Below are 16,996 nucleotides of genomic sequence, written 5' to 3' on the forward strand. Positions count from 1 at the left end.
ATACATCATCCAACTCCATTTATGTATGGTACAAACATCAGCAAAACCCATCTGAGGATTAGAAGTCAGGATAATGGTTACTCTTGGTGAGGAGTGGTAGTAACTAAAAGGTGGGATTAGGGGGCTTCTGGGGACTGGCAATGTCCTGTTTCTTGATCGGAATTTCATTACAACACAGGTGTGTTCAGTATGTGAAATTCACCAGCTGTATATTTATGATTTGTGTTCTTGCATATAAATATATAATATTTCCATTAAAAAGCTTAAAAAAGAATTTAGGCCAAGCAGAAAGCTTAAAACCAGTTAAATTCTTTAGCGCAATCCAGATATTTTCAACTAAAATGGAAAACCAATTTGGCGTAAAGAAAGCCATTACTGCTTCCTGATCATATCCAAGATCCTGAAGACAGTCTATGGTCTAATCAACCATGCACAGTCTCCAGAAAGCAAGTCTTAGACACTTTCTGCCCCAAATAAGTGCATAGTTGCTCAGTCGGTATTAAGCATGTGGGGAAGTCAGATCAGAAGACAGCTGACCACTTTCCTATAGTTGACAAACTCTACCAAATTAGGAAATTCAGTTTCAAATTTTTTAATCATTTTAATTATAAAATCCCATATTTGCTGACGGTTGTTCAACTGACCTTTTCAAATTAAATGTAAAGTACTTTCAAAAACATAATAATGGCTGAATATGGTAATGTCCAAGCAAAACAAAGATTCCATTTCTAAATTTTACAACATCTTAAATTAATATTTAAGTTATCAAAAGCTTTATGTACTTGACAAAAATCGCTAAAGACTATTATACTGCATAAAACTCCTCCATGGACTGAATGCAGTTCTGGTGGTGGGAATGCCATCCCTTTACCCATTTTACAGATGAGAAAACTATAATTTCCTGTCTATTTTATAACCACTGACTGTATCCTCAAAGCTCAACCCCAGGCCTGGTGCGTAGTAAACACTCAACAGAAGTGTATAATTTGGGCGAAGGAGGCTTGGAGAGGTTGTGTAACTTCCCCAAGGTCACCCACCCTTCCTGCTCTCTTCGGATGAATCCCACAGGAGGGTGAGCGGAGCGCTGGGTGGTGAATGTGAGGTGAGCCACCCAGACTTCCGCGAGGGGCGGGGCCTTGGGTTCCCCCAGGGTCTTCCATTGTGCATGTTTGGGGTGCCTCACCCTTCTCAGGGGTTTACACCACCCTCTTACTCAGAGATGAACCGCTTTTGTTTCTTCCACCTGGCGACCACAGTTCCTCCAGGCTCTCTAGAGGGGAGGCGGTTGTTCCCACCTGAAGCCGGGGCTCCTGGCGCGTGGACGCACCCCGGGGTGTGAGTGACTGGTACACCCTGAGGGCGGGGAAGTAGCAGGACCTTAATCACCGGGCTAGTACTGGGCGGGCCTCGGGGAACCGGGAAACTGGAGGCGGTCTAAGGGAGGGTGGGCAGGATGAGAGGTCGCAAGAAGGGCACGGGGCTGAGCCTCCGCCGGGTTCTCCCCGCCCTCTCGCCGCGCGGTAGCCGGGCGACCACCCTTTGCCCGTGAAGTCTGCGGAGCGCCTCCTCCTCGGGCAGCGGGACCTGGCAGGCGGGGGCTGGGCGTGCAGCCGCCTGCCCGCTGTGCTGGCCGGCCTTGCCCCGGGGGCCGCGCGGGGCGGAGACTGGGCGGCGGGGGCGGGTGCCTGTCTAGGTGGCAGGTCGGCGCGCAGCCCTCGCCAGCCGAACCTCGCGGAGCAGCTGCCGCCACCGCGCGCCCCTGGCTCGGCCGCAGTGGCCTCTGGCCGGGTCTCCAGGGGGCAGCGACTCTGCACGCCGCAGGCTCCGGAAAGGAGGTGGGTGGCGAGGGGCCGGGACCAGGCTGGGAGGGGAGGCTGCGATGGGCGCCAAAGGTTCCCGAGACCCCCGCCCCTGCCTTTCTACAGCCCCTTGCACTTAAATGGCTGGTGAATTAAAAACCGCGTCCTCGGCTTGTGACCACCTTCTCCGTCCTTGCGTATCTGGCTGCGCAAAGTAAACTGTCCGTCCAGCCGCGGGGGGCGGGGGGGTAGGTGGCAGGTTTATGCCCACCCACCACACTCCCCTGGGCCCCAGGACCCTGCAGAGCTGGCAAAAGACAGGCCAGAGGCCTTTATGGGGGTAGGGGGCAGGTTTTTACCCACCCACCACACTCCCCTGGGCCCCAGGACCCTGCAGAGCTGGCAAAAGACAGGCCAGAGGCCTTCGGACCCACTCACTCTCTGATCTTCCAGGGGAAGCGTTGGGTCTATTTCCCCCCATCTTTCTCTCTGTCTGCCTGCCTGCGTCTGTCTGTCTTTCTTGATTGAGTTTTCTATAAAGGACCCGAGGAAGTGGGCAACTGGGCTTCCTCAGAGGAAGGCAGGTCTGGTGGTGCGCTTTGCTTCTTGTTCTTGTCTTTAACTTAGATGTGCTTTCCTCAACAAGTAACAGCTTGCTGAACGTGAGAAGTTCGCTCAAAAAGGCGCAGAAAAGATAGGAGAGGAATGTGGGGAAACCAGATTGCCTAATTTTAGCCAGAATTTCGTTGTAAGGGAATCACCATTTATTGCCTAAATGAGAAGTGTTTTGATTGCCCAGGTTAGGAAAAGAAAAAACCCTCTGTCTGATTGCTCACGAAACAAACAGTAAGGGTCACCTTAAAAGTAAGGTTATTTTCTTTATGTACAAAACATTTTAAATAACAAAACCTCAAATCATAGCATTTTAGAAATTGTAAGGATCTTAAAGTCAAATACTTCAATGGCATGTTATGAGTTTGTCTATGAAAGAGTTATCTTTATTGTGTCCTCACTGGGAAAGATTTATGTTAGTAGGAATGCTTAGTGAAGGTACTGAGAGTTTAGCTCAGAGTTTTAAGAGTTGTACAATATATCCTTGTAGCTTATTTTATTTTTTTTAAATTTTTTTTATTGGAGTAAAATTGCTTTACAATGTTGTGTTAGTTTTGGCTGCTTATTTATTTTATACATAATAGTTTGTACCTCAATTTCCTACCCCTGTCTTGCCCCTCCCCCCTTTTCTCTCCCCACTGGTAACCACTAGTTTGTTCTCTATATCTGTGAGTCTGTTTCCTTTTTGTTATATTCACTAGTTTTATTTTTTTAGATTCCACATATAAGTGATATTGTACAGTATTTGTATTTCTCTGACTTATTTCACTCAGCATAATACCCTCCAAGTCCATCCATGCTGTTGCAAATGGCAAAATTTCATTTTTTTTTATGGCTAATATTCCATTCCACATCTTCTTTGTCCACTCATCTGTTGATGGACACTTAAGTTGCTTCCATATCTATTGTAAATAATGCTGCTACGAACATTGGAGTGCATGTATCTTTTCTAATTGGTGTTTTCAGTTGTTTTGTTTTGTTTTGTTTTGTTTCTGATATATACACAGGAGTGTTATTGCTGCGTCATGTGGTAGTTCTATTTTTAGTTTTTCAAGAAACTGCCATACTGTTTTCCACAGTGGCTACACCAATTTACATTCCCACCAACTGTGTAGGAGGGTTCCCTTTTCTCCACATCCTTGCCAACATTTGTTATATGTAGTCTTTTTGATAATAGCCATTCTGACAAGTATGAGGCAATATCTCACTGTGGTTTTAATTTGCATTTTCCTGATGATTAACATGTAGAGCATCTTTTCCTGTGCCTGTTGGCCATCTATATGTCTACTTTGGAGAAATGTTTATTTAGGTCTTCTACCCATTTTTTTAATGGGCTGTGTTGTTTTTGCTTTTGTTTTTTACTTGAGCTGTATAAGCTGTTTGTATATTTTGGAAATTAACCCCTTGTCTTTCGCATCTTTTTTTTTTTTTTTTTTGGTATGCGGGCCTCTCACTGTTGTGGCCTCTCCCGTTGCGGAGCACAGGCTCCGGACGCGCAGGCTCAGCGGCCATGGCTCACAGGCCCAGCCGCTCCGCGGCATGTGGGATCTTCCCAGACCGGGGCACAAACCCGTGTCCCCTGCATCGGCAGGCGGACTCTTAACCACTGCGCCACCAGGGAAGCCCGTCTTTCGCATCTTTTACAAATATTTTCTCCCATTCCATAGGTTGTCTTTTCATTTTGTTTATGGTTTCCTTTGCCATACAAAAGCTTTTAAGTCTAATTAGGTCCCATTCCATAGGTTGTCTTTTCATTTTGTTTATGGTTTCCTTTGCCATACAAAAGCTTTTAAGTCTAATTAGGTCCCATTTGTTTATTTTTGCTTTTATTTCATTTGCTTTAGGAGACAGATCAAAAAAAAATATTGCTACAATTCAAGTCAAGGAGTGTTCTGCCTATGGTTTCTTCTAGGAGTTTTATGGTTTCTGATTATATTTAGGTCTCTAATCCATTTTGAGTTTATTTTTGTATATGTTGTTAGAGAGTGTTCTAATTTCATTCTTTTACATGTAGCTGTCCAGTTTTCCCAGCACCACTTATTGAAGAGACTGTTTTTTTTCCATTGTATATTCTTGCCTCCCTTGTTGTGGATTAATTGACAAGTGTGTGGGTTTATTTTTGGGCTCTCTGTTCTATTCCATTGATCTATGTGTCTGTTTTTGTGCCAGTCCCATACTGTTTCAATTACTGTAACTTTGTAGTATAGTCTGGAGTCAGAGAGCATGATTCCTCCAGCTCTCTTCTTTTTCAAGATCATTTTGGCTATTCGGGGTCTTTCATGTTTCCATACAAATTTTAAAATTATTTGTTCTAGTTCTGTGAAAAATGCTGTTGCTATTTTGATAGAGATTGCATTGACTCTGTAGATTGCCTTGGGTAGTATGGTCATTTTAACAATATTAATTCTTCTAATCCATGAATATGGTATATCTTTCCATCTGTTTGTGTCGTCTTCAATTTCTTTCTTCAGTGTCTTATAGTTTTCCAAGTGTAGATCTTTTACCTCCTTAAGTTGTTTATTACTAGGTATTCTATTCTTTTTGATGTAGTGGTAAATATGATTGTTTCCTTAATTTCTCTGATAATTCATTGTTCGTGTATAGAAGTGCAGCAGATTACTGTATATATATTTTGTGGTCTGCAACATTACTGAATTCATTGATGAGCTCTAGTAGTTTTCTGGTAGCATCTTTAGGATTTTTTATGTATAGTATCATGTCATCTGCAAACAGTGACAGTTTTATTGCTTCCTTTCCAATTTAGTTTCCTTTTATTTCTTTATCTTGTCTGATTGATGTGGCTAGGTCTTCCAATACTATGTTGTATAAAAGTGGCTAGAGTGGGCATCCTTGTCTTATTCCTGATCTTAGAGGGAAATACTTTCAGCTTTTCACCATTGGGTATGATTTCAGCTGTGGGTTCATCATATATGGCCTTTATTATGTTAAGGTACGTTCCCTCTATGCCCACTTTCTGCAGACCTTCTCAGAGGTCACCATAGTCCTGGCTTAATAAGTGATCTAGTTAGTTTGAAGGGAGGAAATGAGTCCTGGAGCTAATTTTTCAAGTAGCTATTGCAATTTGAGGGTGTGAGAGGAAGACCAGCATTAGCTGGAGCTTGTTATGAATGCAGGGTTTCCACATCCACCCCAGACCTGCTGACTAGAACCTGCATGTTAATAAGATCCTGCTGAATAGGATCTGCATATTAATAAGGTTCTCAGGTTCATGTGCACTTTCCATTAGAGATGCCCTTTCCTGGGCCGTTTGCATGCACAGATGTTTCTCAAAAACAGGCCTTATGAAAACATAGATTTCTCATAAGCTGTCTTTACCTGGAAAAAAGAAAAACACTTGTTATCACTTAAATGACTGATTTTTATTTTAAATCTTAAGATAGCCAAGAGAGGTAGTATCATTTGCTTTCTATTTAAGAGAGAGCTGACATTTTTAAGTTCTGCCAATTTGGATCCCAGTGTTCCTATTACCACCACAACACTCAGTTCTGATACTGCTTAGCTTCTTTCATCATAGTTCCTCCAACGAGGAGAACACTATGGGTTTGAAGTTCTCACCCCTAACTGTACTTTGAAGAGTGGGTTTGTATGTCTGTCACTCCTGTTTTAAATCTGTTGCTAAAGGTGTGTCCAGAAACTTAACTGATGCACTTGTTTATCAACCTCTATATGATATAAAACAGTTATTCAAGTAGATCAAATATGTGGCAATAACTAATGACCTGCATCTCTATGTGCTTAAGATAAAACTACGCTATATGACTAAAAAAGAAACGGTTTTGCTCTATTTTTATTTTTTGAATTTTCATACCAGAAGATGTCATCAGTATTTATGGGAGGAATGTAATAATACATATGTATATACATTAGAGATAATTTTTTTTAATATTTATTTATTTGGTTGGGCTTGGTCTTAGTTGTAGCAGACAGGCTCCTTAGTTGTGGCTCAAGGGCTCCTTAGTTACAGCTTGCTGGCTCCTTAGTTGTAGCATACAAACTCACTGTGGCTTGCATGTGAGATCTAGTTCCCTGACCAGGGATCGAACCCTGGCCCCCTGCATTGGGAGCACTGATTCTTAACCACTGCACCACCAGGGAAGTACCAAGATAAAGATTTTAATTTCCTTTTTTTAAATCAGTTCTACTGAGGTATAATTTGCATACAACAAAATACATCAAAGTGTACATTTAAATTCAATGCGTTTTATTGTATACAAATTATACTTCAATAAAGTTGATTTTTTTTAAGTGTCAAGGATTGCCATGATTTGTTACCTATTGCTAGAATAGTTCAGAGAAGGTCAAGAAGAGTCAGTAGAGAGGGATAGATGCACTGGGCAGGCACAGAAAATAGCCAGGTGGACCTGGGAGGGTGGAAAAGTGAAGTACATAAATTTAGAAGGCCTGATAATTTTATAAGACTTTTTCTCTTTAAAGTTAAGATGCTGAATTTAATATCAGGAACCCTGTGGCATTTTTGAAGGGGGGCTAAAATGGGGGAAAAAATGTTTTGCTCTGCAAGGTCTGCTTGGCGAGTCCCACCCTCCTTCTGATCTATCTGCCTTTTTACGCAAAGACACCTGCATTTGCCACAATGCTCTCATCCAGTGACTTTGCGTCTGCTTCTTGGGAGCTCGTGATCCAAGTTGACCATCCAAATGAAGAGGAGCAGAAGGATATCACACTGAGAGTGTCTGGAGACCTGCACATTGGGGGAGTGATGCTCAAGTTAGTGGAACAGATCAGTAAGTTGCTGCTTCTTTATGGTTTCTCTACATTTGAAACCCTCTCTGTTGCATCACCACTAAATGGCTGAACTGGATTGTCTGACCATCTAAATTTTTTTGATCTTCCATCTTGTAATGGTCCCTGCCTGCAAGAGGAAGAGAAATGCCTGAAGGAGCCCAAACCACCCCCTGACCCCCAATGTGAAAATTTGAGTCTTTGGTGGCAAACGAAAGCTCCCCAGTAGGTGTAAAAACCTATTTGCACAAGAACAGGACCCCTTCCATGGTGACTTTAGACCACACCTGGGGCCTTAGATTATTGTGTGATTCTCTGTTAATGCTTGATTGCTCCGAGATGCAGGTGGCCTGGTGCCAATATGTCTTTTAACATTGTCCACCATTTGCTACTCACCCTGTTTAAAACAAGGGAAGAAGTCTTCAGGGTCAGAGTCTTCACATCACGAGTCAACATGAGGTACCTAGAATTTAATAATGTTCTATTTTCTTTTTATTTATTTTTTGTCTTCTACTTAAGACCACAGATGTTAGCTTATCATTTACACTAGTGATATAAAGTATTTTTAAGTAAGCTTTCATTGGAGTATCATATACGTACAGAAAAGTGCACTTATTATAAGTGTACAGTTCAGTGAATTTTCACAAAGTCATATAACCACCACCCAGATCAAGAAAGAGAACATTACCTGTTCCCCCACCCAAGTCCCGCACCTAACCCCTCCCAGCCACTGCCCCACCAAGGGTAACCACTGTCCTGAATTCTTACTCCATAGGAGTAAACTGTACAGTAAACTGTATATAAGTGGAATTATACTTATATAAGTATAATTCTTAGGCATCTGCTTTCTTTCCTGCCACATTATGTCTGTGAGATTTAACCATGGTATTGCATATAGTTTGGGTTCATTGATTCTCATTGCAGTATAATATTCCATTGTATGACTATGCCACAATTTATCCATTTACCTGTTGATAGATATTTGGATTGTTTCCATTTGGGGGCTTTTACAGATAGTACCTGTCTTTTGGTCTATATAGTACACACATTTCTAATGGGTATATAGCTCAGAGAAAAATTACCGAATAGGACTTTCCAAAATAGTTATAGCATTTATACTTCTAACAGCACTGAGAGAAACATTTTCTAATTTAAATAGAGAGAAAGAAAGAGGGAGAAACTATTTTTTAAGTAAATAAAAATACCGGTGGCTCTTAATTTAGCAAAATAAAAGATTGAATATTGACTCTAACATTGGCAAAGGGGAAAGATTCAACCTAGATACCAAGGGGCATTGAAGAAGGGGAAGAATTCAATGTTGATGCTACCATTAAGAGAGAAAATATTCAGCTCTGATTTCAGTGTAAACACTTTGGAAATTGGGAATTGGTGGAGCTAATAAGAGATGGACATTCCTGAGAAGAGTGAAATGTCAGCTTCCCAGTACTTCTGCATGGAATTTGACTGGGAGCTGTTGATATTCCCTTGTGGAAAGATTCATTTCTATTAGAGAAATAATCTTGATTAAACAGAGGTGATGCTCCTGGCCTTCCCAGAAAGGACCATGGCACCAAGGGACTTGGGAGAAGATAACTTTAGTATTTCATCAGGAACAAAAATTGTATGTCTCTCTTCCTTCCATAGTATTTAAATATAAAGAAGGTAAGGTTCAGTCTGTCTCCTACCTGCCGTGCCGTAGGGAGTTTGACAAGAAGCCAAGAATGATGAAACCTTGGGTTTTAAGAGGAGGTGGGAGCTGAAGACCTGCGTTGGCTTCAGTTTTGCACACAAGAGACTTGACTCTGGGGTGCGAGTGCTCACTCTCACTTTACTGCACTGTGTTCTCCATTCTTGCAGACATAGCCCAGGACTGGTCAGACTTTGCCCTTTGGTGGGAACAAAAGCACTGCTGGCTTCTGAAAACGCACTGGACCCTGGACAAATGTGGGGTCCAGGCAGATGCAAAGCTTCTCTTCACCCCTCAGCATAAAATGCTTCGCCTCCGCCTGCCCAACGTGAAGACAGTGCGACTGCGAGTCAGCTTCTCAGCCGTGGTCTTCAGAGCGGTCAGCGACATCTGCAGAGCCCTGAGTGAGTTTCCGCAGGCGCCTGCGCCCTCTGGACTCTCAGCAGAGGAGGACAGGAAAATACGTGCACTTCTGTCCACAAGCAGTTGGCTTTACAGAACATGTGCCTTATTAGGAGCATACTTTTTGAGCCCAGTTCTGGAGACTTTAACCATTTAAGTGAAGTTAAACCAAACGGAAAATTATTGGAATAAATCAGATTCACTTCCACAAAGCTTAAAACTATTTCAAAGAGATTTGTAAACAGAAGAGACAACCCCATTAAGATTTCCCCCCGCAAAACTCATTTCTCTAAGCCATACTGAAATCATCATTATATTTAAGACAAAAAAAGAGTTCCATTAAATTATTATCACCATAGAGCCAATGTGTCTCTATTGTTTTTGAGATAATGGTGATGCAATGTCTTAATTGCTTCCCTAACATTTGGCTCCAGTAAATAACTCTGTCCGCAAACATCATTTGTGGAGTTTATTTTAAGCAGGAAAGTACACTTAATTATGGATCAGAAACTTTAACAGCCATTAGAGACAACACTGTCCAAACATTTCTTCTTCCTGGGACTCCCATAATAGGAGCAAACCCTGGGTCAGGAAGGTGTTCTTATTTTATATTTTTTGGAAGTGTGTAGGTATATTCTTGAGTTCCAAGGCAAAGATTCAGTATTTGAACACAGTATATACGGTATGTGAGTGAGTGATCTATCTCCCCATTAAACTGTAAACTGCTCATTCATTCCTTCAACAAATATATACGTATTGGTTTGGCAGGCACTAGGATGCGTGCTAGGGATGGGTTAAGCAAAAAAAACAGACCAAAATCTCTGCCCTCCTTGAGCTTACGGTGTAGCATACAGAGACAGAAAATAAATCATGTAAAAAAATAAGATGTTAAAAGGAGATAGGTAGTGGAGAAAAAAAGGAAAAAGTATATAGTGTACACAGGATTGAGAGTGCCAGTGTTGGGTAGGGCAGGTTGGTATAGTATTAAATAAGGTGAAGACAGAACCATTTCTTGAACATGTCTGTGTTCCTAACACCTAGGAGAATGCCTGGCACACATCAACTGCTTAAAACTGCTTGTTTGTTTTTTTGTTTGTTTTTTAACACCTTTACTGGAGTAAAATTGCTTTAAAATGGTATGTTAGTTTCTGCTTTATAACAAAGTGAATCAGTTATACATATACATATGTTCCCATATCTCTTCCCTCTTGCGTCTCCCTCCCTCCCACCATCCCGATCCCACCCCTCTAGGTGGTCACAAACCACCTAGCTGATCTCCCCATGCTATGTGGCTGCTTCCCACTAGCTATCTATTTTACGTTTGGTAGTGTATATATGTCCATGCCACTTTCTTACTTTGTTACAGCCTACCCTTCCCCCTCGCCATATCCTCAAGTCCATGCTCTAGTAGGTCTGTGTCTTTATTCCCGTCTTACCACTAGGTACTTCATGACCTTTCCTTTTTCTTTTTTTCTTCCTTATATTCCGTGTAAATGTGCTAGCATACAGTATTTGTTTTTCTTTCTGACTTATTTCATGCTGTATGACACTCTAGCTCCATCCACCTCACTACAAATAACTCAATTTCGTTTTTCTTCATGGCTGAGTAATATTCCATTGTATATATGTGCCACATCTTCTTTATCCATTCATCCGATGATGGACACTTAGGTTGCTTCCATGTTCTGGCTATTGTAAATAGAGCTGCAATGAACATTTTGCTACATGACTCTTTTTGAATTATGGTTTTCTCAGGGTGTATGCCCAGTAGTGGGATTGCTGGGTCATATGGAAGTTCTATTTGTAGTTTTTTAAGGAACCTCCATACTGTTCTCCATAGTGGCTGTACCAATTAATATGCCCACCAACAGTGCAAGAGTGTTCCCTTTTCTCCACACCCTCTCCAACACTGATTGTTTCTAGATCTTTTGATGATGGCCATTCTAACCAGTGTGAGAAGATATCTCATTGTAGTTTTGATTTGCATTTCTCTAATGATTAATGATGTTGAGCATTCTTTCATGTGTTTGTGTGCAGTCTCTATATCTTCTTTGGAGAAATGTCTATTTAGGTCTTCTGCCCATTTTTGGATTGGGTTGTTTGTTTTTTTGTTATTGATCTGCATGAGCTGCTTGTAAACTTTGGAGATTAATCCTTTGTCGGTTGCTTCATTTGCAAATATTTTCTCCCATTCTGAGGGTTGTCTTTTGGTCTTGTTTATGGTTTCCTTTGCTGTGCAAAAGCTTTGAAGTTTCATTAGGTCCCATTTGTTTATTTTTGTTTTTATTTCCATTGCTCTAGGAGGTGGGTCAAAAAGGATCTTGCTGTGACTTATGTCATAGAGCATTCTGCCCATGTTTTCCTCTAAGAGTTTGATAGTTTCATTTAGGTCTTTAATCCATTTTGAGCTTATTTTTGTGTATGGTGTTAAGGAGTCTTCTAATTTCATACTTTTACATGTATCTGTCCAGTTTTCCCAGCACCACTTATTGAAGAGGCTGTCTTTTCTCCACTGTATATTCTTGCCTCCTTTATCAGAGATAAGGTGACCATATGTGCATGGGTTTACTCTGGGCTTTCTATCCTGTTCTGTTGATCTATATTTCTGTTTTTGTGCCAGTACCATACTGTCTTAATTACTGTAGCTTTGTAGTATAGTCTGAAGTCAGGAAACCTGATTCCTCCAGCTCCATTTTTCGTTCTCAAGATTGCTTTGGCTATTTGGGGTCTTTTGTGTTTCCATACAAATTGTGAAATTTTTTGTTCTAGTTCTGTGAAAAATGTCAGTGGTAGTTTGATAGGGATTGCACTGAATCTGTAGATTGCTTTGGGAATTGAGTCATTTTCACAATGTTGATTTTTTCCAATCCAAGAACATGGTATATCTCTCCATCTATTTGTATCATCTTTAATTTCTTTCATCAGTGTCTTACAATTTTCTGCATACAGGTCTCTTGTCTACTTAGATAGGCTTATTCCTAGATATTTTATTCTTTTTGTTGCAATGGTAAATGGGAGTGTTTTCTTGATTTCACTTTCAGATTTTTCATCATTAGTGTATAAGAATGCCAGAGATTTCTGTGCATTAATTTTGTATCCTGCTACTTTACCAATTCATTGATTAGCTCTAGTAGTTTTCTGGTAGCAGCTTTAGGATTCTCTTAAGTAGAGTGTCATGTCATTTGCAAACAGTGACAGCTTTACTTCTTCTTTTCCGATTTGGATTCCTTTTATTTCTTTTTCTTTGATTGCTGTGGCTAAAACTTCCAAAACTATGTTGAATAAGAGTGGTGAGAGTGGGCAGCCTTGTCTTGTTCCTGATCTTAGTGGAAATGCTTTCAGTTTTTCACCATTGAGGACAATGTTGGCTGTGGGTTTGTTATATATGGCCTTTATTATGTTGAGGAAAGTTCCCACTATGCCTACTTTCTACAGGGTTTTTATCATAAATGGGTGTTGAATTTTGTTGAAAGTTTTCTCTGCATCTTTTGAGATGATCATATGGTTTTTCTCTTTCAATTTGTTAATATGGTTTATCACATTGATTGATTTGCATATATTGAAGAATCCTTGCATTCCTGGAATAAACCCCACTTGATTATGGTCTATGATCCTTTTAATGTGCTGTTGGATTCTGTTTGCTAGTATTTTGTTGAGGATTTTTGCATCTATGTTCATCAGTGATATTGGCCTGTAGTTTTCTTTCTTTGTGACATCTTTGTCTGGTTTCGGTATCAGGGTAATGGTGGCCTCGTAGAATGACTTTGGCAGTATTCCTCCCTCTGCTATATTTTGGAAGAGTTTGAGAAGGATAGGTGTTAGCTCTCTTCTAAATGTTTCATAGAATTCGCCTGTGAAGCCATCTGGTCCTGGGCTTTTGTTTGTTGGAAGATTTTTTAATCACAGTTTCAATTTCAGTGCTTGTGATTGGTCTGTTTATATTTTCTATTTCTTCCTGATTCAGTCTTGGAAGGTTGTGCTTTTCTAAGAATTGTCCACTTCTTCCAGGTTGTCCATTTTATTGGCATATAGTTGATTGTAGTAATGTTTCATGATCTTTTGTATTTCTGCAGTGACAGTTGTTAGTTCTCCTTTTTCATTTCTAATTCTATTGATTTGAGTCTTCTCCCTTTTTTTCTTGATGAGTCTGTCTAAGGTTTATCAATTTTCGTTATCTTCTCAGAGAACCAGCTTTTAGTTTTATTGATCTTTGCTATCATTTCCTTCATTTCTTTTTCATTTATTTCTGATCTGATCTTTATGATTTCTTTCCTTCTGCTAACTTTGGGGTTTTGTTTGTTCTTCTTTCTCTAATTTCTTTAGCTGCAAGGTTGGGTTGTTTATTTGAGATGTTTCCTGTTTCTTAAGGTAGGATTGTATTGCTATAAACTTCCCCCTTAGAACTGCTTTTGCTGCATCCATAGGTTTTGGGTCATCGTGTCTCCATTGTCATTTATTTCTAGGTATTTTTTGATTTCCTCTTGGATTTCTTCTGTGATCCCTTCGTTATTAAGTAGTGTATTGTTTAGCCTCCATGTGTTTGTATTTTTTACAGATCTTTTCCTGTAATTGATATCTAGTTTCATAGCATTGTGGTCGGAAAAGATATTTCATACAATTTCAATTTTCTCAAATTTACCAAGACTTGATTTGTGACCCAAGATATGATCTATCCTGGAGAATATTCCATGAGCACTTGAGAAAAATGTCTATTCTGCTGTTTTGGGATGGAATGTCCTATAAATATCAATTAAGTCCATCTTGTTTAATGTATCATTTAAAGCTTGTGTTTCCTTATTTATTTTCATTTGGATGATATGTCCGTTGGTGAAATTGGGGTGTTAAAGTCCCCTACTATGATCGTGTTACTGTCGATTTCCCCTTTTATGGCTGTTAGCATTTTCCTTATGTATTTAGGTGCTCCTATGTTGGGTGCATAAATATTTACAATTGTTATATCTTCTTCGTGAATCAATCCCTTGATCATTATGTACTGCCGTTCTTTGTCTCTTGTAATAGTCTTTATTTTAAAGTCTATTTTGTCTGATATGAGAATTGCTACTCCAGCTTTCTTTTGATTTCCATTTGCATGGAATATCTTTTTCCATCCCCTCACTTCCAGTCTGTATGTGTCCCTAGGTCTGAAGTGGGTCTCTTGTAGACAGCATATATATGGGTCTTGTTCTTGTACCCATTCAGCCAGTCTGTGTCTTTTGGTGGGAACATTTAATCCATTTACATTTAAGGTAATTATTGATATGTTGGTTCCTGTTCCCATTTTCTTAATTGTTTTGGGTTTGTTATTGTAGGTCTTTTCCTTCTCTTGTGTTTCTTGCCTAGAGAAGTTCCTTTAGCATTTATTGTAAAGCTGGTTTGGTGGTGCTGAACTCTCTCAGCTTTTGCTTGTCTGTAAAAATTTTAATTGCTCCATCAAATCTGAATGAGATCCTTGCTGGATAGAGTAATCTTGGTTGTAGTTTTTTCTCCATCATCACTTTAAATATGCCCTGTCACTCCCTCCTGGCTTGCAGAGTTTCTGCAAAAGATCAGCTGTCAACCTTATGGGGATTCCCTTGTGTGTTATTTGTTGTTTTTCCCTTGCTGCTCTTAATATATTTTCTTTGTAGTTAATTTTTGATAGTTTGATTAATATGTATCTTGGTGTGTTTCTCCTTGGATTTATCCCGTATGGGACTCTCTGTGCTTCCTGGACTTGATTAACTATTTCCTTTCCCTTATTAGGGAAGTTTTCAACTATAATCTCTTCAAATATTTTCTCAGTCCCTTTCTTTTTCTCTTCTTCTGGGAACCCTATAATTCGAATGTTGGTGCGTTTAATGTTGTCTCAGAGGTCTCTGAGACTGTCCTCAGTTCTTTCATTCTTTTTTCTTTATTCTGCTCAGAAGTAGGTATTTCCACTATTTTATCTTCCTGGTCACTTATCCGTTCTTCTGCCTCAGTTATTCTGCTATTGATCCCTTCTAGAGTATTTTTCATTTCATTTATTGTGTTGTTCATCGTTGCTTGTTTCCTCTTTAGTTCTTCTAGATCCTTGTTAAATGTTTCTTGCATTTTCTCTATTCTATTTCCAAGATTTTGGATCATCTTTACTATGGTTATTCTGAATTCTTTTTCTGGTAGACTGCCTATTTCCTCTTCATTTGTTCGGTCTGATGGGTTTTTACCTTGTTTCTTCATCTGCTGTGTGATTTTCTGTCTTCTCATTTTGCTTATCTTACTGTGCTTGGGGTCTCCTTTTTGCAGGCTGCAGGATCGTAGTCCCTGTTGTTTTTGGTGTCTGTCCCCAGTGGCTAAGGTTGGTTCAGTGTGTTGTGTTGGCTTCCTGGTGGAGGGGACTAGTGCCTGTGTTCTGGTGGATGAGGCTGGATCTTGTCTTTCTAGTGGGCAGGTCCACATCTGGGGGTGTGTTTTGAGGTGTCTGTGGCCTTATTATGATTTTAGACAGCCTCTCTGCTAATGCATGCAGTTGTGTTCCTGTCTTGCTAGTTGTTTGGCATAGGGTGTCCAACACTGTTGCTTGCTGGTCGTTGAGTGAAGCTGGGTTTTGTTGTTGAGATGGAGATATCTGGGAGATTTTCACTGTTTGATATTTCGTGGAGCTGGGAGGTCTCTTGTGGACCAGTGTCCTGAAGTTGGCTCTCCCACCTCAGAGGCATAGCGCTGATGCCTGGCTGGGGCACCAAGAGCCTTTCATCCACACGGCTCAGGATAAAAGGGAGAAAAACTGTGCTTCCCTGGTGGCGCAGTGGTTGAGAGTCCACCTGCCGATGCAGGGGACACAGCTTCATGCCCCAGTCTGGGAATATCCCACATGCCACAGAGCAGCTGGGTTCGTGACCCATGGCCGCTGAGCCTGCACGTCCGGAGCCTGTGCTCCACAACGGGAGAGGCCACAACAGTGAGAGGCCCGTGTTCCGCAAAAAGAAAATAAATAAATAAAAGAAAGGAGAAAAAGAAGAAAGAAAGAACGAGGATAAAATAAAAGTAAGATAAGATAAAATAAAGTTATTAAAATAAAAATAATTATTAAGAAAAAAAATTTTTAAGTGAAAAAACATTGACAGACAGAACCCTAGGACAAATGGTGAAAGTAAAGTTTTACAGACAAAATCTCACACAGAAGCATACACATACACACTCACAAAAAGAGGAAAAGGGGAAAAAATAATATATCTTGCTCCCAAAGTCCACCTTAATTGGGATGATTCATTTTCTATTCAGGTATTCCACAGATGCAGGGTACATCATGTTGATTTTGGAGATTTAATCCTCTGCTCCTGAGGCTGCTGGCAGAGATTTCCCTTTGTCTTTGTTCGCACAGCTTCCGGGGTTCAGCTTTGGATTTGGCCCCACCTCTGCGTGTAGGTCACTTGAGGGCGTCTGTTCTTCGCTCAGAGAGGACGGGGTAAAGGAGCAGCTGATTCGGGGGCTCTGGCTCACTCAGGCCGGGAGTAGGGAGGGGTACGGATGCGGGTCGAGCCTGTGGCAGCAGAGGTCAGCATGATGTTGCACGAGCCTGAGGCGTGCTGTGCATTCTCCCGGGGAAGTTGTCCCTGGATCACGGGACCCTGGCAGTGGCAGGCTGCACAGGCTCCTGGGAGGGGAGGTGTGGATAGTGACCTGTGCTTGCTCACAAGGCTTCTTGGTGGCAGCAGCAGGAGCCTTATCGTCCCATGCCCGTCTCTGGGGTCCGCGCTCTTAGCCATGGTTTACG

At 40.9% G+C, this 16,996-nt stretch overlaps 1 protein-coding gene across 1 annotated transcript in view; it reads left to right on the top strand.

The window, feature by feature from the left end:
- The first annotated feature begins 1,497 nt into the window (after positions 1–1,497).
- Positions 1,498–16,996, top strand: part of FERMT1 (FERM domain containing kindlin 1) — a 64,929-nt gene continuing 49,430 nt past the window's right edge. Inside the window, exons 1-3 of the mRNA XM_082856731.1 lie at positions 1,498–1,835; positions 7,006–7,174; positions 9,030–9,263. Coding sequence (XP_082712857.1) covers positions 7,024–7,174; positions 9,030–9,263 — 385 coding nt within the window. The 5' untranslated portion in view covers positions 1,498–1,835; positions 7,006–7,023. The remainder of the gene's footprint in view (positions 1,836–7,005; positions 7,175–9,029; positions 9,264–16,996) is intronic.

This window comes from Leucopleurus acutus, assembly GCF_964270905.1.
Source record: "Leucopleurus acutus genome assembly, chromosome: 16".
Taxonomy (NCBI): Eukaryota; Metazoa; Chordata; class Mammalia; order Artiodactyla; family Delphinidae; genus Leucopleurus; species Leucopleurus acutus.